The sequence below is a fragment of the Schistocerca americana genome, chromosome 11 (assembly GCF_021461395.2).
Source record: "Schistocerca americana isolate TAMUIC-IGC-003095 chromosome 11, iqSchAmer2.1, whole genome shotgun sequence".
In the NCBI taxonomy this organism is placed as follows: domain Eukaryota; kingdom Metazoa; phylum Arthropoda; class Insecta; order Orthoptera; family Acrididae; genus Schistocerca; species Schistocerca americana.
In genome coordinates, this window is record NC_060129.1 from 102,703,265 (window position 1) to 102,726,471 (window position 23,207).

Genomic DNA, 23,207 nt, shown 5'->3' on the forward strand with positions numbered 1-23,207 from the left:
TTTAAGTTTTCATGAAAACAAATGTGCGGAACTGATAAATGGATGCTTCGTTATGTTTACTTTCGGACTGTTACCTAATAACTGTACTACATCATGCCTAATTCAATTCCTGAAGCAGAATTGCATGATTTAAACATGTGAACTCAAACTGTCGTAGAATGCATACAGTACGTTTCCAGACGGGGTTCCTGTACAAAATATTACGTACTCTCTCCCCTTTAAAAGTCCTAGTAGTTTGTAAAGAGAATTTCCGATGTATGCTTCCATCACTGATAGAGTTTCCACTTATCAATCTGTATTTTCTCCTCACTTGTAGCAACCACAGTTTACTTTAGTCACATGTAATGACTAATAATGATTTAATGCGTCTTTACACAACATTACAGTGTCTCCTGTGTTATGTAACCCATGTCCCCTTAATTTAAATCCAACTCTTTCCTTCGTTCTACAGCAAATCTCCTTATCACAGTCTCATAGAACTGTATATATAGAATATAAGAATTAAACAGAATTTCTATTTTCATTCGAATAACAACTTCCGATTACATATCTTGCATAAGTGTATGTATAGAGTACTTTGCCTTTTTTTATCTTAATGCTCAATGTTCGCTAGTTTATTGAGAATGCTCGTTGGCCAATGTGAAACAAATATATTTACTTGCCTATTTTGGTGACAGTTAAACGTATTAAGGGAATAGCTGCTCAGTATCACACATTCTGTAACCCTTGCTTCTCTAAATTTCCTTTGGTGCACAGTTCAGAATCTACTCTTCTGTAGTTTACCAACTGTGCATCCTACAGCCAAGTCCCTAACAGCTACCGATACTATCTGATGATAATGGTACAAGTTGTACATGTAAAGATTATTTCCATTTTTATTTCTGTGGGAATGTTGTTTTTATGTATTTAAACTACGCTGATGACTAGTTGTCATATCAGTTCTACCTAAATGTTGACCATAGCATGTATCTTTTATTTGTACTTTAATTTATTCAGCCTGTTGTTTGCTAAGCGATGCTTCTAGTGTGGGGGCTAAACCGATTAGCACAGGGGTACGTCCTTCGTCTCAGAGGACCCACTACTGATGTTGAAAGTGTGTGTTCTATTAGTTGTATCTGGACAAACTCTCAGCAGCATTGTCTGCAGTGGGCTGCCCTCTGTCCTCCGTGTGCACTGCGTGACCACACACTGTGTCTCTGCACAGCACTCCAGCCACTGGAGACAGCGAGGTCACCCAGACCAGTCAGCTGCACATGGGCCACAAAAACTGCAGCAGGGCTCCTGTTCCAGCTGCAAAGCACACAGCTACTTGCCCCACTCCCACATTTGACGATGCTTCCGTCTCTTTCCTGCGGTGAGTACTGTCGCTATACATGCACGATTTCCACATTCACTATACCACTTATGAGGGCGTTAGCCAAGTGATCTTATCCAAACACAGAATTTCACTTTATTGTATTTTTCGATAAAATAGAAGTTATAATTGTCAAGAAACGGAATTTTATTTGTTAATTTTTGATGTTTGTGTAAGCATGTATCATAGTGTTTCTCGAGATATTTTGGTGGGAACAGAGTGTGAATTACAACCTGTTCAGACCACAATTGGTCCACTCATGCAGTTATTTGACAAAGGTACCATAAACAACTTTTACTCTACAAATTTAGTGAATGAATAGGTGTGTCGGGTGAAAGCTATCATTTCAGTGGTGGTTTCCCATCTCCTAAAGTAAATTTGTATCAAACTGGTGTTACAGCTACATCTATGCATTGTAACTAAAATATTACTTTAATGCGAATAAATAATTATGTACAAGTTCGTTATGGTCGTCAAAAGGAAATGATGATGGGTCATTATGAAGGAAAAGATGTAAAAATAATATCCATCAGGAGAATAAGGTTATGGAATGTTGTAGAGTGAAGTTTAATTTTTATGTGATTTCCTGCACTTTTTCTTCAAATTAGTTTTTGACGTTTCAGTATTTAGTAAAAGTTGAAAACTTGCGCCATACTGGGTGTACAATACTTGTACATTTGGAACAAGCGGCCTTAACTAGTAGGTCATCCTATCAAACGACCTCACTTGGCTCAAACTTTCAGCTGTCAGTTTTATTTCCATGTTTGTTTTGCAGACACTCTAATTACGTTTCACGGGATGAGCCGGAACAGCACCATTGAATGAATGGCGTCTGTAAGAGACGGAGGTTCAGTCTGCCACGAGAGCTGAATATGAGGTCGTCTGGCAGTAGTTGTTGGAAATCATTTGTTGGAATATCAGCCTCAACGAAACTGGGAGTCACACGTGCATCGTGTTGCGAGGCAGCCTAGTAGTAAAGGCGACTGCTTGTGATGAGCGAGAAATATGTATTCGACATCCTGTATGGGACAAATTTTCGGTGGTCACTACATAATGGTCAAGATGGCTGGTCATGTTAATCAGGCAATCCTCCTGCACGTGTGGTCAGGTCGAGTCGTGTGTAGTGGCGTACGACGTCTTCTGTAAACAAATCCCTGCAATTGACAGTGTGTCACAGGTGTTGTGGGTAGAGATCTTGACTCAGCATGTGGAAATTTCTGCGTAAATGGATCCTGATATCGACTTATATTTATGCAAATCGATTATCGATGGTAGCTGATAATGGTAGACGACTTTACGAAAAACTGTGAGTGCACATTGCATTACATTTGTTGCATATTTAAAGACCTGCCACCTGACATTTTAAAAAGCATGTCGTGCATTGTGCAATTTTACATATAATACTGCATTGTTCTACATCACTAGTAAAATTAGTTTTGAGCTATAAAAGGAGGGTAATAACAATGAATTACAAAGTAAATTAAATTAGTTGTAGGAAATAGAGTATTAATAAATGATAGTAATTAGAACAGAAAATAGAAACATGGGAAAGGATTGATCTCCAAATATTATTTTACTGTTAAAACAAAATATAACATATAAATTATGATTTGTGTGGTTGCCATTCCATGTGGGAGGGCCTTGGCAGAAACCTTACTAAATGAAATACGTCACAAGTGATTGCGAGTGTATTTGTTTATACTGTCTATGGAGTAGGGACACTAATTAGATCTTATCTAGGGCATACTATTGCACTATTTGTGTTGCCATGGCTAGATGTAGTTACCCATATACATGTCGTATGTGTGCTGTTATCTTGTATGTCTCTGAGCATGATGTTTTTATCTTTAAGCAATGTCATAGGCTGGAGTGGAACCACAGTACCTAAAGATTCGCCTCACCATATAGCATATTCCTTAGATGTAATGAGTGTCTCAGTTCTTCAATTAGTCGTTTTCCTTCCCAGTTTTAACTGTTGCATTGAAAATGCATATCAGGTAAATGAAAAAAATCACATGCGATGCCTCCTTTCTTATAGTTATCTTTTTTTGTCTGTTTTAGGTATTGAACCTCTTATAATATGAGTCTTTGTCTGATGTTATTGCTGTGCTTGTGTCATTTTCTGTTCCCGCATCTACGTCAATGTCTGTGGTGTGTCTGAGTTTGTGTCCTCCCAAGGATCGTGTTGTTGTGGTTGTTATGTGCTTGTCTGAGATCTGCCTTATGAGTTTCCTCGTCTGTAGATTTCGTGCAGTATTCTTGAAACATTAACAGTTGCGTTGCTTAGAGCACACTATTTGTATGGGTCTCGTAGCATTTCTTTGATGTCGTTATGCTCTGTTACAGATCTTATGTGTGTGAGGGTTTTGAATGTAATGTCACATGTTCAGGAGACCCATATGCCACACATGTGCGTGTAGTACTCTAGCTAAGGCCCACTCTGTTCAAGCGCAGTCGCAATGTGAACAATGGCACGGCTTGGATCCGTATGCTTCTGATGAAGCTGTACCTGTAAATTGTGGAAGAAGGCCTTTGTCGGTCATCTCCCAGTCCATTTTTCAGGTCTCAAGGTGGCTGTTATTTAATTGACTCATGTCTGCAAAGTTTGCCCCTGTTATTACTGGAATCTTGTAGTGTGTACCCCTCATGACCCAGCACACCGGCGCTCTGTGGTGGATAATGACGTCAATGCGGCAAGACCCCAGAACCACACACAAGGCTTCTACTGACGTGGTGCCAAAAGCACGCAGTATTCTGAGTTGCATGCTCCTCTGTCCTAGCCTCACTGTGCTTCCATAGGCCACTGGACACAGGCAGTGTGTTTATGCACCTGCTGCGAAGCATAGTACGGCTCCCAAGAGAGCTGCATTATATGTTTGTAGTGAATGCACAGGACCATATAGTGATTTCATTGCTAATGCACTTACTATTAAAGTCAAAGACTATGTATTTTGCACGTGAACAATGCGTATACATGCCATCAATTAGCAACAATGACAGTATTCAACATGCTTTCTTAATATAATTAAGGCGTACTAAAATAAGCTATTGTGTGACATACGAATTTCTTTATTATTCAAGGGGATATATGGGAGCGAAAGAAGAATTGTAAAGTTTATATTTTGGTACAAAGTCCATACGTGAATTTAAGGAAACACAACGCCTGCTCCACAGAGATTCCAGTACTTCGTGCTTTGGTGAACCAGGACAATCAGCCATGGGCATGCATAAACTGTAGATTCAATTTACATTTAAAAGCCTCGTACGCCATAGGTGGACAATACAATTCACACACAGTGATACATAAGAAGACAGAACACTTATTCTGAAGTTATATCACGAACTGGTAACAGACAAGCATTTGCCAAATGTCGTGCATAAAATTAATGCAGGTGATGTAACACAAGAAGAGGTGCATGCTAACAGCCAACGAGAAGAAAGTATACAAAAAAATTATTAAAGAGACAGACCACAGCGGGAATCTGTAGAAATGCCTAGTACCTCTCTGCTTGAGGTGACAAGCAAACATGCACACCGCAAAACATACGACATCGTTAAGCACAGTGTACATACTGTCGAGGAAAAAGTTTAAAATATATTGTATGTAGTATATTCAAAATTAGTGAATCTCAGTAAAGTACATGACAGAAAAGGAATTATACCAATTTATAGAGTTACGAAAACCTGAGGGATGCAATCCTAATAAAATATCAAAAAGCGATGGGGGAACTACTGGAGAAGGAAATAAATGTTAGAACAGAACACAAAACAAACTACGACAGTATTTAAAAGACTGGTCGAGAATTGTGTTAGTAAGGATAACAAGAAGAGAGCAGAACGTGTGTCGAGAAAGACTTTTGTTATGCATGGTTCCAATAAGCACATCGATGTACAGGTAGAAGAAAGTTAAGACCTTCCTCACTGACGGCTGTGCGAACGCGTAAAACACCTTACATAAAAGATCACAAGTTATGAAAGACTAAGTGCCTACGAACGATAACCTCAGAAACGGAGAGGCTTCGAACGTGCCAGAGTCGTCGGCATCTAGAGAAAGTGGCTGGAGACCAGTGAAACCACGAGCGGACAGTGATGTGTTGAGCGCCCACATCTCATCTCAGAACACTGAGGTCAGAGTTTTGTACAGCAGGGTAGGTGGTGGTCTGGCGGCACAGTAGAATTCTGGTGCCGGCACAAGTGGTTCACAGCAAAAACCTGGCACACGTTGTTGAATGTGAATATGCATAGTGCATGATCTGATACAAGTTTGCATGTGGACAGATTAAATCATCATTGTTGGATCTTGCCGACTCATCTTGTATAGGGTGCCTAATGGATGCTGCGTTCTCAGAATTCTACACAATAACTTGAGCATAAAACGTTAGTAGTTTTATTTCTATAAAGCAGATTGACAATACTTAACTTTAATGTAAAAAGGTGTCACAAGCGATGGGCGACATGCAATATAAACTAGTCTAGTGCAATATGCAATGTTCAGGCAAGTCTGTCTCTCAGTTTGTGGATCACAACTATCAGTTCTCGTAGCAGTCTCTGCTACGCCATGCTAATGCTGTCCACTAATGTCTGGCCGCGGCTGGCAGGAGCGTCGCCTATATTCATTTCTCGCAGGTGTCAATCCAGTCATGGTGCGGTCCTAATCAGTGGACCATTGGCCCATGTCGTTTCACTGCCTTCTCTGGTCTTGCGTTCTTCGTCTTCGTTAAAGGGGTCTTGTATTAAGTGCGACCATGGTGGGGGATGCATGAGTGTAGGCGCAACGACGGGCCGAAAGCTGTGGCTGCAGGGGACACCAAGCTTCCAGCGGTACCCCGCCATCCGGCCTGTGCCCTGGCAAAAATTGCCCCCCAGAAAACGACCATAAGAGTATGCGTCCACCTCCTGGTGTAGAACATGTAGAAGGCGGCGACTGCTGTGTTGTGGGCGGATCCAGCTCTATAGGTGGGACGAGAGGGGACGGAGGAGGCGAAGGCTCCACCTCAATGGGGTCGTCCTGCAGTGTCTTGATGTGCTGTGGCCACTTTGCTATCTGGACCCGTGAATCAGGGGGAAGAGACACTCAAAAATCGTTGTGTACAGGCCAGTGGCGAAGTTGATTTTGATGGCGGCACTGAAAAGCATCTAGAACTTAAAAAAGATACATGCAAGCGCCAAGTCGATGGACCATCCCATCCTTGTCGCCCACTGTTGGGTCTTGCCCACTCGCCTCGTATAGGTTGCTGCCTTCTCGGAATTCTATATAACAATTCAAGTTAATAACTTTAATAGTTTCACTTCGTTAAAGCAGATTGACAACGCATAATTTTAATGTACAAAGGTGTCGCAAACGATGAGGGACATGCAATATAAATCAGGATCTTGTGTAACATGCAGTGTTCAGGCAAGTCTGTCACAAAATTTGTGGATCACAACTATCAGCTCTCGTAGCACTCTCTGCTATGCCATGCTAATTCTGTCCACAAATGTCCAGGCGAGGCTGTCAGGAGCGGCGCTTATATACACTTCTTGCAGGTATGATGCGGCCCTAATCAGTGCACCATTGGCCCATGTCGTTTCACTGCCTTCTCTGGTCTTGCGTTCTTTTTCTTCGTTCTGGCGCTCGTGGTTATGCCAGAACCGTCACTACCACTGTAGTGGCAGCAGGCTCATCGAGACTGGACAGTGGATCACTGGAAACGTATGTTCTAGTAGGATGAATCATGTTCTTTTGGTTACATTATGCTGATGGCCATGTCCAGTCATGCCATCGTCCAGGTGGACAGTTACCCAAAAGATGCACAGGTCCATATATGCTGCACAGTGAGAGCCGGAGTATGTGGTGGGTGCTATCACCTGGGCTTACATGACATCTGTCACCGATGCCACCATGACAGCTGAGGATTACCTGTACACTAATGCGGATAACCTGTACATTTTCATGCTTTATGTCTTCCTCAACGACTATGACCCTGTCACGAAGACAGGATTGTGGTACAGTGATTGGAGGAGAATGATACTGAACACCTCTTGTCTCGTCCACATAATTTGCAGCGTGTGAACCTGATGGAAAACATCTAGCTCGCTATCAGACGTCACCTCCACGAATACAAAGCAGTAGTCCATAATTTTCGAGAGCACGGTGTTGTGTAAATGTAGAGATAACACACACATAAATTTAATCAGAATTATGCACAGGAAGGCTAAATAAGGGTGACAGTTACATTGAATCTGATTCTTTGGCATTACACATTGCACACTACAAGCAAAGCAAAGTAGGTGCCAACAGAACAGTTAGTGGCCGAGGACGGAACGCAACAGCACGCATAGTAAGGAATTACACAACATGTCCCCACTGTCCTCTTTCATCCCCCTCACCATAGAGGATTTCTCTGCATCTACTATCCAGCGTGGTAGCCATCCATCTTGGGCAGCTGTCAGGTACCCTCTTGGTCCTTGCCCCCTAACAACGCAGGGATCGCACTGCTGATGTCTGAGCTGCAAACTCCCCACATTTGCCAAGCAGTACATGCCCATCTTCTTGGGGAATCAGGACTCCTGGTCACAGCCATCGTGCCAGGTGGCCTTTGCTGTGGCTGGGTGGCGCCTGTGGAGAGACCCTCTGATCAGAGTGCGTGGCGTCAGGGCGCACGACCTACAATAAAGTGCACCAAGTCATCTCTTGTTGGTGACTGGCGCCAGCAATCTCTAAGAAGGGCAGGGTAAACTATAATGTTGACAGATATGATCCTGAATTGTTCTCCTCCGTAGTTACACCATGAGAGGAAGAAAGGAGTATGGAAAAGAGAGAACATTGTTCGCCAAGTTATTTAGTCTGCAGCAGAATAGATGAGCACTGCTTTCTGGCTATAAAGCCTCTATTTTCTTTATCAAGAACCTGGAGGACGAGTTTGACGAAGTGGCTGTATTATCGAAAATGAGAAATGCGGCAGTCCTAAATTAGACAGTATCCTGAGCCCAGCCCTGGGCGTTGCTCGCCTGTGACCTGCTCAGTCATATTCCTCTTCCTGTCATCCCCCATCAACATGGTCCCCCACAACATGGTCGAGGGGATTATTTTCCACCAGGACCTTCTCTTGCAATCTGACGACAAGCACCACACCAATTTAGAACAGTGGGGTGTTCACTTCATTCGGCATATCTATACGGGACTGAAAAACAATAGGGTTGCTACTGGTGCCTACATCTTGCCCTTTGAGGTTGGTTCATTTCCCAAAAAATCAAGGTGATGGTATATCGATGTGATGTAAAACCATACGTCCTACCCCCTATATGGTGCTTGAACTGCTGGTAATTTGGGCATATGTTTTCCCACAGCAATTCCAGCACCACATGTTGAGACTTGCAAACCGTTACAACATTCTCCTTTCAAGGCAACTATTTCTACCCGTAATGAAATGGCAAACTTTTGCATGGTAAGAAAACACACTCATAACCAACTAACTGTATAAAACACGTAAGCACGTTGAGTAAAAGCTTTAAAAGGTACTGAATAGAAAAAACACACAACAGTTCTTGCTGGCTATAAACAATATAAAATAATCCACTACGGCATACATTAACAACCTTGCTTGATTATAGCCATATATACATAAACACAAATTTACGTAAGTTAGAGCTTCCAGATGAGCAGGAATTCCTTATGCAATTGACTAGTTCTTACTACGAGGAAAAAGGAATTTTTTCTTCTTTCTTGGAGTACCTTTTACATGTGAGTCTAGTAATATCAGTTATGGTAGGCGAGAGAATGGATCACTCTTAGTGCCTTGCATTTTAAACAGTACAACCATTGGTGCCTTAGATTTTTACAGACATAGCAGAGGCTAACAGTCGAATAAACCCGTAGGTGGCCGGCCGCGGTGGCCGAGCGGTTCTAGCCGCTTCAGTCCAGAACCGCGCGACTGCTACAGTCGCAGGTTTGAATCCTGCCTCGGGCATGGATGTGTGATGTCCTTAGGTTAGTTAGGTTTAAGTAGTTATATGTTCTAGGGGCCTGATGACCTCAGATGTTAAGTCTCATAGTGCTCAGAGCCATTTGAACCAAACCCGTAGGTAAGCTGGGAGAGGAAAGAAGCAATCCGAACCACAGATTTACTCTGACTCGCCCCCCTTCGGTCCTCAAAAGGGGACAAACGGACCTCCCTTTCTAATATTACCACCTTCCCGCAGGTGGGCAGACGAGAATGAATGGCGGGAAACCCCCAAAATATACGGTTCATATAATTAACGTGAATAAGTACATTGAATTCAATTAAACTTCAGAAAATCTGTAACAATCAATACTCAACTTCTGGTGCGTTACGACTCCCAGGCTGAACCAACGCAACACCTCTGCCGAGCCGCCCGCTGCCAGGCATTTCAACGGACGCAGGAAGGCGCGCCGATTTTCAGAACCTCCTCGCCGGTCGACAGCATACGGCCGAACTGCAAATTAGGCCCCTCGCAGACCCACGCTCAGGAAGACTCCTTTCGCGACGAGCAGTTAATGCCGCATACCATGGAGCCGCTGTTCGCGTCGCTTACGCTGATGCCGCGGTCTGCGCGCTGTCCCTCTGGCACCGGCAGAGAAGTCGCTTCTTCATGCCGCAACTGCAAACTCTCCACAAGAGCCCATACAGCCAAATCATAAACCCACGCGAACAGCCCGCTTTTCCCCTTTCCCTCTAGAGGGAGACACCGAAGCCTTCAATTGCGACAACAGCACCAACGTCAGAGAAAGGAGGGCGACTGCTTCACGCTACGTGCTGTGGCGCGCTTTTCAAAGCTAACTTTACTATGGCTCACCAGTGGTTCCAACACCACCAGTCCCTAGCAGTTCCATGTCTGAGGACGAGGTGGAGATCGTAGAATCCCTCAAGGTCCTAGATCTTGCTGACGCTTCAGATGCAACAGTCCTGGATACCAGCACTCATGGTGACACTGAGGCATAAACTGTCTCCTTGATCCCTTCATGCATTCACAAATGACTGACTACCTATTGCTCCAGTGGAACTGCGGTGGTTTTTTGTCCCACCTCGCTGAATTATGACAACTTTTGAGCATTACTTTTGCGTTTTGCATTGCTTTTCAGGAAACGTGGTTTCCTGTGATGTCGACCCCAGCCCTTTCTGCCTGACATGGGTACTACAAAAAATGTACTGACTGTGACAGACTGCAAGGTGGAGTCTGCATCTATCTATGTCTGTAGCGAACCTATGCCCTTTGAAACACTTTTAGGAGCTGTGAGGACAATGCAGGAAATTACCATCAGCAATATATACGTCCCTCCAGACGATGAAGTTTTGCACCATGTATTAGCTGCCCTAATTTCTCAAGTCCCACCCCCACCCCCACTTTTCCTACTTCTGGGTGATTTTAATGCCCCTAACTTTGTTTGGGGTGGAACCAAGATTGCTGCTGTGGTAAGGTTTTCAATTATCTACTAACTCACCTCAGTTTTTGCCTCCTCATTACAGGTGCCCCCATTCACTTTAGTGTGGCATATGACACATACTGAGCCGTTGATCCCTTGGTTTGCAGTCCTGGTCTGCTCCTTTATATCCACTGGAGATCTCACGACGAATTGTGTGGTAGTGACCACTTTCCACTCTTTCTGTCCCTACCCCAGCATCGCCTGGACACTTGCCCATATGGGCTCTTACCAAGGCTGAATGGGATGCTTTCAAGTGCACTACAACTGTAGAATCTCCTTTTTATAGGACCACCATTACTACCATTGTTGCCCAAGCTGAATCTTGAATCTCTAGTTCCTCAGGTTGCCCCAGTGGAAGTCAGTGCCTTGGTGGTCACTCAAAATCGCTGTGGCCATTAGAGACTAGGTGGGCCCTTAAACATCATAAGCACCATGGATTTCTAGAGCACGTCATTGCCTTCAAACAGCATCGTGTCCAGGTATGTCAGCTCATTGAATGATGGTAGTATTGGGGACGATACAACTCCACCATTGGCACAAGAACCTCTCCTTCCCAGGTCTGGACCAAGTTCAGATGCCTTTACGGATATGAGACTCGTGCAGGTATACATGGAATTTCGAGATGGAGCTGTATATGCCGATCCACACATAATTGGAGACTGTCTCGTGGATCATTATCTTCGCACCTCAGCATCTGAGAATTAAACAGTGGTGAAACGACAATTCCTATCTCGCGCTCCACACCAATCCGAGACATATGGTGCTCCCTTCAGTGAGTGGGAATTGCTCAGTGCCCTTGCCAAGTCTCCTGACTCAACCCCTGGGGCAGACCACATCAATTCCCAAAAGCTTAAACGTCTGTCAGTGGATTATCAGTGCCACATCCTTGTCATCATCAACTGATGGCGACTCCCCATCGCAGTGCCAGGAGAGTATGATCATCCCAGTGCTAAAGCCTGGTAAGAACTTGCTAGATTTGGACTATTATCATCCTATCAGCCTCACCAACTTTCTGGGCAAGCTGCTTGAATGTATGGTGAGCTGGCCGTTGCGTTGGCTCCTCAAGTCTCAGCGTCTTCTGGCTCCCTCCCAGGGCGGTTTTTGGCGAGTTCGCTCTACCACTGACAACTTACTCTACCCGGAGACTGCGATCTGAATGGTCTTTTCCCGGCGTCAGCACCTCATTTCCACCTTTTTTGGTCTGACGAAAGCCTACAATATCACTTGGCGACACCACATCCTCTCTACTCTGCATGAGTGGTGTCTTTGGGGCCCGCTCCCGATTTTTATACGGAACTTTTTGTCGCTACGCATTTCAGAGCTCGAGCTGGTGCCTCACACTGTCCTCCTCACATCCAAGTGAATGGGGTCCCACACGGCTCTGTCCTGAGCGTTCCGATCTTTTTAATCATCGTTAATGGTCCTCAATATCTCCCCACCTATATGCTGATGATTTTTGTATTTCCCTTTGCTCCTCTTCTGTTGGTGTGGCTGAACGTCGACTGCTGGAAGTTATACAAAAGGTGCAGCAGTGGGTCCTCACTCACAGGTTTCAGTGTTCAGCTGCCAAGACTTGTCATGCCCTTCTGTTTTTGTTGTACTGCCATCTCCATCTGGTACTTTACCTTGATGACCAACTACTTAACGTAGTGGAGACATTCTGCTTTTTGGGACTGGTCTTTGATACTTGCTTAACTTGGCTTCCCCATCTTTGTCAGCTTAAGGAAATGTGCTGGCAACATGTTACTGTTATTCAGTGTCTGCACCACAACGAATGGGGTGCTGATCGCCCTACACTGCTGCAGCTGTGCAAAGCACTTTGCAGTCCCTTCTTTCCTATGGATGCCTGGTGTGTGGTTCTGCTTTGCCCTCAGCATTCCAGCTGCTGGACTCTATACACCACTGTGCGACAGGAGCTTCCCAAACCAGCGTCCTTGTAAAGGCTGGTGTTCCTCCATTGCGAATTAGGTGACAGTAGTTGCTTGCAAATTATACTTCCCATATTCATTATTCGCCTTACCATTCAAATTATGATCTCCTTTCCCCAATATGGCTAACCATCCCTGACAAGCCGGCCGCGGTGGTCTAGCGGTTCTGGCGCTGCAGTCCGGAACCGCGGGACTGCTACGGTCGCAGGTTCGAATCCTGCCTCGGGCATGGATGTGTGTGATGTCCTTAGGTTAGTTAGGTTTAAGTAGTTCTAAGTTCTAGGGGACTTATGACCTAGATGTTGAGTCCCATAGTGCTCAGAGCCATTTGAACCATCCCTGACAACAGCAGCGCACATTGGGGATGCCAATTGCAATTTGTGTTTGCTTCTTACTGATCTCGTCACTTTCCTTCTATCACTTTTCTATGTACAAAATTGTTAAGGCTTTCGTGGCCACTTGTTGACAAACTGCCTATTGGCTTCTATCTCGGGTTCTTCGGCCGACGTTCATCTAATGATTTTTCTGGAGTTTCGCCAACACGAGTGGCTGGCATTGTCAAAGCTTCACCCTCCATTGCCGGTGGTGAACTGGAGGCGAGCTCGCGGCCGCAGACTATATGTAAACACGGCGTAAAGACGATTTTCAAACCGACAAGGAAGTTCAAAGAGTGTCTTAGATCGGCGAAGGACAAAAGAGACCCACTTGCAATGTCGGTAATATACCGTATTCCACGCACATGCGGAAAAGTTTATGTCGGAATGACTGGACGATCAATTAACACCAGGATCAAAGAGCATAAGCGACATTGCAGGTTGGGGCAGGTGGAGAAATCGGCCGTGGCAGAGCATCCACTGAATGAGACCGACCACGTAATAAAATTCTCCGACACGCAAGTTATGGCTGTAGAGAAGCACCATCACACGCGCTTGTTCAGAGTAGCTGTAGAAATACAAAAGCACGCTAATAGTTTCAACAAGAAAGAGGAAAGCGTTAAGGTAAACGGATCCTGGCTGCCCATACTGCAGCGAACGACCGTCGCAGGTAGCAAGAGGAGAACCGCACCGGAAATGACCGCGGAGAAGCCCTCGGACGTTGGCGCGCCAGGTACATATAGTCTGCGGCCGCAAGCTCGGCCCCAGTTCACCACCGGCAATGGAGGGTGAAGCTTTGACAATGCCAACCACTCGTGCTGGTGAAACGTCAGAAAAATCATTAGATGAACGTCGGCCGAAGAACCCGAGACAGAAGCCAATAGGCAGTTTGTCAACAAGTGGCCACCAAAGCCTTAACAATTTTGTATTATGCCTCTACGGGGAGGAGATTTGCAGATTGTACCGACGCCTTGACCAACGACGGAAGAAGAAAGCGCGACTGGTGTCCTCTCTCGCCTTTCTGTCACGGTGCCGAGATGAATGTGCTACACCGAAGTTCTTGAGATGCAAGCGCCTATTCACCACCGCCCAAGCACATCGTATCTACGACAGAATGGAACGAGCTTTTCTTCATGAGCGAATACATACAACACGGAGAGACTTGGCAAGAACGGATCGGGAACTTCTGAACATTTTCTATCAACTAAGTAGCAGAATGCATCGAGACGACTGGGACAAGATCGACAGCATCACTCACAGGAGCATGCAGAACGAACTCGAGCGCTGCAGCGAGCGGCAAAAGAAAAAGTTTGAAAGATGCCGGAAGCAGACCGACAAGGCGATTCCCGACATGTCACACACAGTGGTCAACCTCACTGAACGACAATTGACCGAAGTGGAATTGTCTGTTCTTCAAAAAGGAGGGAATTTCGCTATCATCCCGAGAACTATACTTATGGAGGACATGATTGCCAACACCGAAGCAGCCATTCGGACCCTTCCTTGTGAAAGGGCAGAGGAAATACGCACTGTAACAGCCAGGATACTGCGCCGAGCAAAACCACCAGCTTGCAACATGAAGAAAGAAGAGGTACAAGCCATTAAGAATCTCAACGCCGATAACAGTATATTGGTACTGCCTGCCGATAAGGGGAATGCGACCGTCGTAATGAAGACCGAAAATTATGAGCAAAAGATCCGAGATCTATTAGATCCGACGACGTACCGAAAACTAAGCGCAGATCCAACGCAGCGTATCACTCGGAATACGAATCGATTAATCAAGGCGTCTTCTCTGCCGGCGGACATACAGAGAAACCTGCGCAACACAGAAGCCCTACCGCCTCGGCTGTATGGATTACCCAAGATCCATAAGAACAACGTTCCACTGAGACCGATCGTTAGCGCTCCTGGCTCACCAACGTATAAACTGGCGAAACACTTGGCCTCTCTGCTCCAGCCACACGTGGGGAAGACCGACACATACATTAAGGACTCAGGACATTTCATTGAGAAGCTGAAGAAACTGAAACTTGCGCCAAACGACATCCTGGTCAGTTTTGATGTTGTTTCGTTATTTACGAAAGTGCCACTCAGTGACGCTCTGGATCACATCGGTTCCATGTTCCCGCAAGACATCAAAAAGCTCTTCCATGCATGTCTCACCACGAGCTATTTCACGTGGAATGGCGATTTCTACGAACAGCTGGAAGGTGTCGCCATGGGTAGTCCTCTCAGTCCAGTGGTGGCCAACTTCTTCATGGAACAATTCGAAGCACAGGCACTGGACTCGGCGACTTGCAAACCTAAGGTGTGGTACAGGTACGTCGATGATACTTTCGTGGTGTGGAAACCACTCGGTGAATTCCTAAGACACTTGAACAGCCTCCATGCCAACATAACATTTACCATGGAAGTAGAAAAGGACAAGAAACTGCCATTTCTAGATGTGCTGGTCACAAGGGACGGCGAAAACCTGGGACACAGCGTGTATCGGAAACCGACACACACGGACCGATACCTGTTCAATCTGTCAAACCACCACCCGAGCCAGAGAAGAGGCATGATTAGTACGCTCGTAACGAGAACAGGACGAATATGTGAACCTCAACACCTCAAACGAGAAATGCAACACCTGGAAACTGCTCTGCGGAGCAATGGGTACTCCACAAATTACATTAGCAGTGTAACAGAGCCAAACACTCGGCGAAGTAAGGAACCAGAAAAAGAAATGTCGGGCACGGCCTTTCTGCCATACATTCCCAGAGTGACGGACAGAATCGGCCGTATATTGCGCAAACACGGCGTAAAGACGATTTTCAAACCGACAAGGAAGATCAAAGAGTGTCTTAGATCGGCGAAGGAGAAAAGAGACCCACTTGCAATGTCGGGAATATACCGTATACCATGCACATGCGGAAAAGTTTATGTCGGAATGACTGGACGATCAATTAACACCAGGATCAAAGAGCATAAGCGACATTGCAGGTTGGGGCAGGTGGAGAAATCGACCATGGCAGAGCATGCACTGAATGAAACCGACCACGTAATAAAATTCGCCGACACGCAAGTTCTGGCTGTAGAGAAGCACAACCACACGCGCTTGTTTAGAGAAGCTGTAGAAATACAAAAACACGCTGATAGTTTCAACAAGAAAGAGGAAAGCCTTAAGGTAAACGGATCCTGGCTGCCCGTACTGCAGCGAACGACCGTCGCAGGTAGCAAGAGGAGAATCGCACCGGAAATGACCGCGGAGAAGCCCTGGGACGGTGGCGCGCCATGTACATATAGTCTGCGGCCGCGAGCTCGGCTCCAGTTCACCACCGGCAATGGAGGGTGAAGCTTTGACAATGCCAGCCACTCGTGCTGGCGAAACGTCAGAAAAATCACTTTTCTATGTGTTCACTTTGTGGTCCATACCACAGCCACTGGTTCGTCTGGACCTATCGCAAAGCCCAAAAGGCTCAGTTCTACCTGTGGCCTCCACTGGCAGTTTTTCTCTATTGTTGGTGAGTTTCAGGACTCAGAAACAGTCTACACAGATGGCTCAATGGCTCTTGTCGGCTTCACTTATGCTCACGTTGGAGATGCTGAACAGAGCTCCTAGCTGGACTGCGTCAGTGTTTTCACTGCACAGTTGGTAGCTATCTCTCGCACTCTTCAGCATATCCATTCCTGCACAGGTGAGTCCTTCGTCATCTCTAGTGACTCTTTAAGTAGCGTACAAGCTCTCTATCAGTGCTTCCCTCACCACCCTTTGCTGTTAACTATCCAGCAGTCTCTTTGTGCCCTCGGCGACAGCGGACATTCGGTGACCTACATTAGGACCCCAGGACATGCTGGGATCCTGGGCAGTGAACTTGCTGGCTGGCTGACCAAACATGCTACCAGTAAACCAACTCTGGAAATCTTCGCACTGGAGACTGATCTCCAGTTGGTCTTATGCTGTAAAGTTTTCAGGATCTGGGATGCTTAATGACACACGGTCAGTACACCAAATAAACTATGTGTTGTCAAGGAGAATACAAATCTGTGATAATCATCCATGCAAGCCACTCGCAGGGAGTCTGTTGTCCTTTGCTAACCCCACATCAGCCGCACCTGGCAGACACATAGACACCTCCTCCGTCGCTAGGACGTACCTCAGTGTTGCTGTAGGTCCCACTTGACTGTCGTCCTCATCTCACTGGACTGCCCTAGTTTAGTTGCTCTGCAGTGGACTTTTAACCTTCCCATCACACTGTTAACGGTGTTGGGAGTCAGTCTTAACAGTTGACATCGTTTTACGTTTTATTTGTGAGGGTAATTTTTATCACACAATCTAATGGTGAGCATCTGGCTTTTTCTATCTTTATTTTAACTCTTCCTCACTCTTTCTTTGCTGTTTTTTAGCCTTGGTGTTCGTATTTTCCCTGTCCAAGTTCGTCTAGCCTTGTCTTTAAGGCTGGAGGTTTTAGTGTGTTGCAGAGTGGCTCGCTCATCCTTTATTCCTGTTGTGATCACCCAGTCCTGGCCATCTGCTGCATTGTTCTGATACCATCCACTGTTTTTTCTTTTAGTTTACGTTTTCCACTTTTGTTAGCCTTTTTTGTTTTCTTCTTCAGTGTGGTTTCGAGTCAGTCTTTCACCTTTTACTTTCCCGAAATCGTTTTGGTAATGTTTTTAACCTGAGAGCTGTTTGAATGTTGGGTAATGGACAGATGACAGCGTAGTTTGATCCCTTTACTCACCACACCAACCAACCAATTAAAACTGCTCTCATAAAGAATCGAACTCAATGCAGTTTTCGTAGTACTATAGCTAGGAACATGTCAGATCTATTGCCAGAATGTACAGATATATTTTATATCAGACCTCAGCTTGTAAATCACATCCAGCGAGAATGATAGTTGGGTTTGACAATGCATATGACTGAGTAAAAAACAATTTTTAATATGACTGTGAGCAAAATGCGATTTAACGGATGAGTGACTAACATGATATACAGTGTTATAATTAACGAGGCATCCACAGTCATCGTTAGTCAGCATCTTATGACACCACTATACGCGGATTAGTATGGGATGGCTGCTGGCAGCAACATCACATGCTTCTGATTTTAAATCACATCTCGTAATATGACAAGGACTTCAGGTTTCCAAGATGAAGAAGATATGTAAGGAAAATGCTTATAAATAAGTTTGCAGTTCAACAGGAACTAAAATTTGCAGAAAACTGCACACGTTTGATCAGCGAGACCAGTAATTGACTACGAAACAGTTCCAGCTCATAAAACTAGCCTAAATATCATATCCATAAATGCTTGAGGATCTTATGTATTTTCCCACAATTTACAATATGGTTTGAGTTAGTTAGGAACATAACCGTATGTCAGTGCTTCAAAGGCTAGACGGCTGTGACACAAAAATTACTTATATGATACAAGTGGTAACTTTCATGAAAACTTATACCATTGGTAAAAGCATTTAGCAGTAGTATTTACACTGTTCACAACATTTCCAAACAGAACACAGGCAGTGGTGTAATCCTTCATGTGTAATGACAGCTCCTTCAAGAACATCTTTAGTGTCACAATGCTACAGGACATGCAGATATTGGATCTCAAGCCACAGAACTGAACGTCACGAAAGACAAGAAATTACTGCTATGTCCAAATGCATTCTCATTCCATATGAAGCATCTAGCAGATACACTTCGATCAATGTAGATCTAATAAATCACAAGCTAGATTCTGTTTCCGAGTATTAGTTGGACACAGTTTTTTTTCAGGGAATACTCTAAATAATCCCTTGCTGACCACAAAACTCAGAGCCAGCAGGTAGGAGGTAATTTGTGATAATGTTACCATAACGGATAAATTATACAGTTTCCTATCCCTCCAAGTTTACTTTGCCTGCAATTCTGAATAGTAGACAAACGATGAATGGAGCTGCATGATGGAAAAAACATGTTCACCAACAGAGCAACTTACAAACACACGGAATTCAAGTGCATTCCTAAACCGAAATATACTGATCACCAATGCACTAAATCACTATTTTAAAGAAAAGAAATCCTATTAACTGTCTCTCAAAGTGAAAGATTAAAAAATCTGTTAAAGTCCTTGTTCATGCTAAGCAGGAAATCTAACTTGCGGTCGTGATGTGAAACAAAATTTAAACTGTCACTAATGTTCATTACATTACTTTGCAAATTCAACTTTTCTGAGTGGTTTTCCAGGGTATCATTTCACTTCAGTGCATGTTCATTGTTTTCAGTGTGATTGGCTTCTTCTTTCTTAGTGCATTAGATTAATTTCACTTCAATTATTGCTTATGGCACATACTGTCTCGCAAATGGTTCAAATGGCTCTGAGCACTATGGGACTTAACTTCTAAGGTCATCAGTTCCCTAGAACTTAGAACTACTTAGACCGATCTAACCTAAGGACATCACACATATCCATGCCCATGGCAGGAACGTAGCGGTCGCGCGGTTCCAGTCTGTAGCGCCTAGAACCGCTCGGCCACCCTGGCCGGGGGGCTCTCAAAACATCTTATTATAAGTGAATTACATTTTTATAGTAGATTTGTGTTCCTGCTACTTTCATGAGGTGAAACATTATTTTTCATCACTAGAGAGGAAAAATTGTGCGCCAAAATTATAAATGAAAAACACTGTTTTGAGAATCATTCGGCTAAAAGTCCGTTAAGTATAACAAATATTTTATAAAGTCATTCTTACATTTCAGAGTGAATCATAAGTTACCCCATTTCCTGTTAGTATTCTATGTACAGTAATCCATATGCAGAGAGCTAACTTTTGATTTATGGGAGCACAGTCAGTCCCATGGTTTGAGATCCTACATCTGCATGTACTGTAGCATTGTGACACTAAAGGCAGTCTTGAAGATGCTGTCATTACATAGATAGAGACACACCACTGGCTGTGTTCTGTTAGGAAATTTTTTGGGCAGTGGAAGGACTGCTGCTAAATACTGAAAGAATTGGGAGTGACTCATTATTACTAACAAAGTTTATATGTATGTAATATTTGTCAAAAATATGGGAGAAAATGCTAGGAAAGCTTATGGCGTGTAGTTTTCATTTTCATGCATGCAATTTTGGGCATGGTTCGCAGGTCTCCACCATATCCATTGTACATCAGTGCTAGAAACACCACTCAATAAATTGCCTGCTACACCACACCCCATCAGAGATCACTCGTGTACAGAAGGTGGCTATCATCGGTTCACAGCTGAGGCACGCCCATGCTGGGTGGTACCACTACCAGCCCCAATAACCACACATATGAAAGGCAAAGACTCATCGCTCTGTATAAGTTGTGTGTGGCTGCTTCAGCAGCAGATTTAGAGTACAGATTAGCGGATCATTTTTTAACAGCGATAAACTTTGTGGCCCAGAAGCCCACATACGACTGATCTAACAGAATATAGACTTGCAGCATCTTGTCCACCCAGAAAATCTGTTGGATTGGAGGAGAGGGTATCATGCACTGGGTGTACTGATGAGGCAGCAAGCTGTAATTAAAGTGGGGATTCCATAAAATATTCAGTCGTAATGAGAAACCGTAGTAGATCAAGTGTCTTAAATTGTCACTGATTCTGGTCAGGTTATAAATGATTACCATTAAAGTACCAGTAATGATAGTTTAACGCCTGTTTGTGAAGCAGCTTCCACAGCTCCGTATTAAATTGCCCAAACAGCTCAGAGACTGGCTCTCATCTGTAGGAGTTTTTTGAATCTGGAGATGTGACTTTGACGTCTGTCAGTGATCTGTGCATTTAAAAAATAAGTAGCACTACTTCAAACATTCAGTGTCACACCGTGGGAACACCTTCACCAGACTACACACACACACACAAAACACACACGCACAAAAGACACACACACTCAAACATGTGTGCAAGGCAAACATAAATACACTGCCTTCACCGGGACCACACCAAGTGAAACACTGTGGGAGTCAAAAGGGCTTCAGAGCTGTTGGTTCCTGTACAGTCATTGAGGATTCACGTCTGTTTCTATCTATATAGAAAAGAACCATTATTATCTCATGCAGTTATCACTATAAAATGAGTTTTGAGTATGTCAGCTGTATGATTTTCAATAGAATCAGCAACATTTGCAAATCTGTCTGCCCAAAATATTTCTAGAAAAAGGAATTATATATTTTATCGATCAGCGGATATTGGATTCATTAATTTAATACGTCATTTACCATTACTTATTAATTGACTTTAGTTTCAGAAAATGTTACTAAATTCTTCTCCTGAACACATGTCGCACAGTGTGTTGTATCAGCATGTAGGTATTTTCGTTTAGACCCATCCTAGCGAGATTGTCGCATCTAAATTACATACTGCAGCACTTTCCAGGAAACAAGATTTACTTTCCAACGGTTGTCATATCGAGACAAGTACATTAAACTTTAATTTACTCTCATGATCTCGCTGTCGCCTTAAGGCGCATCACGGCCAGAGGAATATAAGACGAAAGTTTCTCTTTCTCTCTATCTCTCTCTCTCTTTGTCTCCCTCTCTCTCTCTCTCTCTCTCTCTCTCTCTCTCTCTCTCTCTCTATCTCTCTCTCTCTTTCTCTATGTGTATGTTTCTGTGTGTGTGTGTGTGTGTGTGTGTGTGTGTGTGTGTGTGTGTGTGTTTGTTTGTTTGTTTGTGTTAGTTCTTGTGTGTATGTGCATCTGTCAATGAGTGTGATTGTGTGTAGGGGTAGAGGAGTCCAGTTTGGTATCATTGCTGTACCCTAAACGTCACTACTAAATGGTTTCCTGGTTAATAGTAGCTTTCTCTGTTTGACGAGTTTGTGTCAAGAAACTTGTTGATAATTGGGTTTACTTTTGCTCCTGTAATAACAGAAACTTCTCTTTAAATAGCAGGAGACGTCATTAGCATTATGTGTCACATTTTCAAGTGTCAGAGAGGACTGCTGCACACAGAGACGTAGTAATGGCTGAACGAAGTGGAAGGCAACAACTTCTATAATGACTGAATTCTAAGGTCAAAAAACTAACGATCACGAATTAAAGTGACAAAATGTGATAACTTTGTATCTTGAGAGTTGGAGTGTAGGAATTTTTTGTGGAGAGTGCATGAAGAATTTGAGAGAATGACGTAAATGTGCATCTGTACGTTAATATAAAACAACTTTCTCAGTGTTCTGTATTACAGATGGGAGATTTATCAGTTGTCAGAGAGATGAGTTTTAGAATTGGTTACAGTTGTACCACTCCGATACGCTTCTTCATCAGAAGTGTGTGTCTGAAGGAAAGTATGAGAGTTTCTGTGTTTTGTGTAGGGCCCTCTCTGCAGCGGAGAAAGGCAAGAGGCTGATCAAGGCAGCTAACGATGGGACAGTGCAAGAGCTGCAAATGCTGCTGGCAGCTGGGGCTGATGTGGGTGCGACAGATGGGAACAAGAACACTGCACTGCACTGGGCAGCCTGGGAGGGTCACGTGGAAGCGGCGAGCTGTCTGGTGGGGGCTGGCGCGGAGGTGGGCGCCGGGAACTGGGTCCAGAACACGCCGCTGCACTGGGCTGCATGGGGCGGCCGGCCGGCCGTGGTGCGGCTGCTGGCGGCGGCCTCTGCAGACCCCAATGCCAGGAACGTGGACGGGGACACGCCGCTGCACTTCGCGGCTGAGCATGGCCGCACAGAGGAGGCGACTGCACTACTCGATGCAGGGGCTGACAGCGGAGCCAGGAATCACAAGGGGAAAACCCCAGTGGACCGCGCCAGGCAGTTCAACCACCAACACTGGATAGACAGGATAACACGACACTAGCACTACAATACACACCTCTGAAGTAAATAGAACACTGCTCTAGTAAAATCACAACAGTAGCGACAATGTGAGATTCATATACACTAATGTGTGTAGCAAGAAGCGAGTTTCCTTCCATGAAAACTCAACAATAATCGAAATTCATTATTGTAAAGTAATTGGTAAAAATATGCTATTACACATAACACCACAGCCAGTGTGGCAGTAAGGCGCTGTACTGTTGCGGTAAGTTGCTGGCTACAGTAACAATAAATCTTCAATTTAATCAACAACAATTTATTTATTCAGCCAACTGCACAATTTGCAAACACTGCCAGTGAGTGTCCG

The 23,207-nt window shown here is 44.4% G+C and overlaps 1 protein-coding gene across 1 annotated transcript in view; it reads left to right on the forward strand.

The window, feature by feature from the left end:
- LOC124553312 (ankyrin-3-like) overlaps nucleotides 1-23,039 on the forward strand; it is a 46,165-nt gene extending 23,126 nt beyond the window's left edge. Inside the window, exons 4-5 of the mRNA XM_047127190.1 lie at nucleotides 1,205-1,354; nucleotides 22,394-23,039. Coding sequence (XP_046983146.1) covers nucleotides 1,205-1,354; nucleotides 22,394-22,880 — 637 coding nt within the window. The 3' untranslated portion in view covers nucleotides 22,881-23,039. The remainder of the gene's footprint in view (nucleotides 1-1,204; nucleotides 1,355-22,393) is intronic.
- Nucleotides 23,040-23,207: the final 168 nt, after the last annotated feature.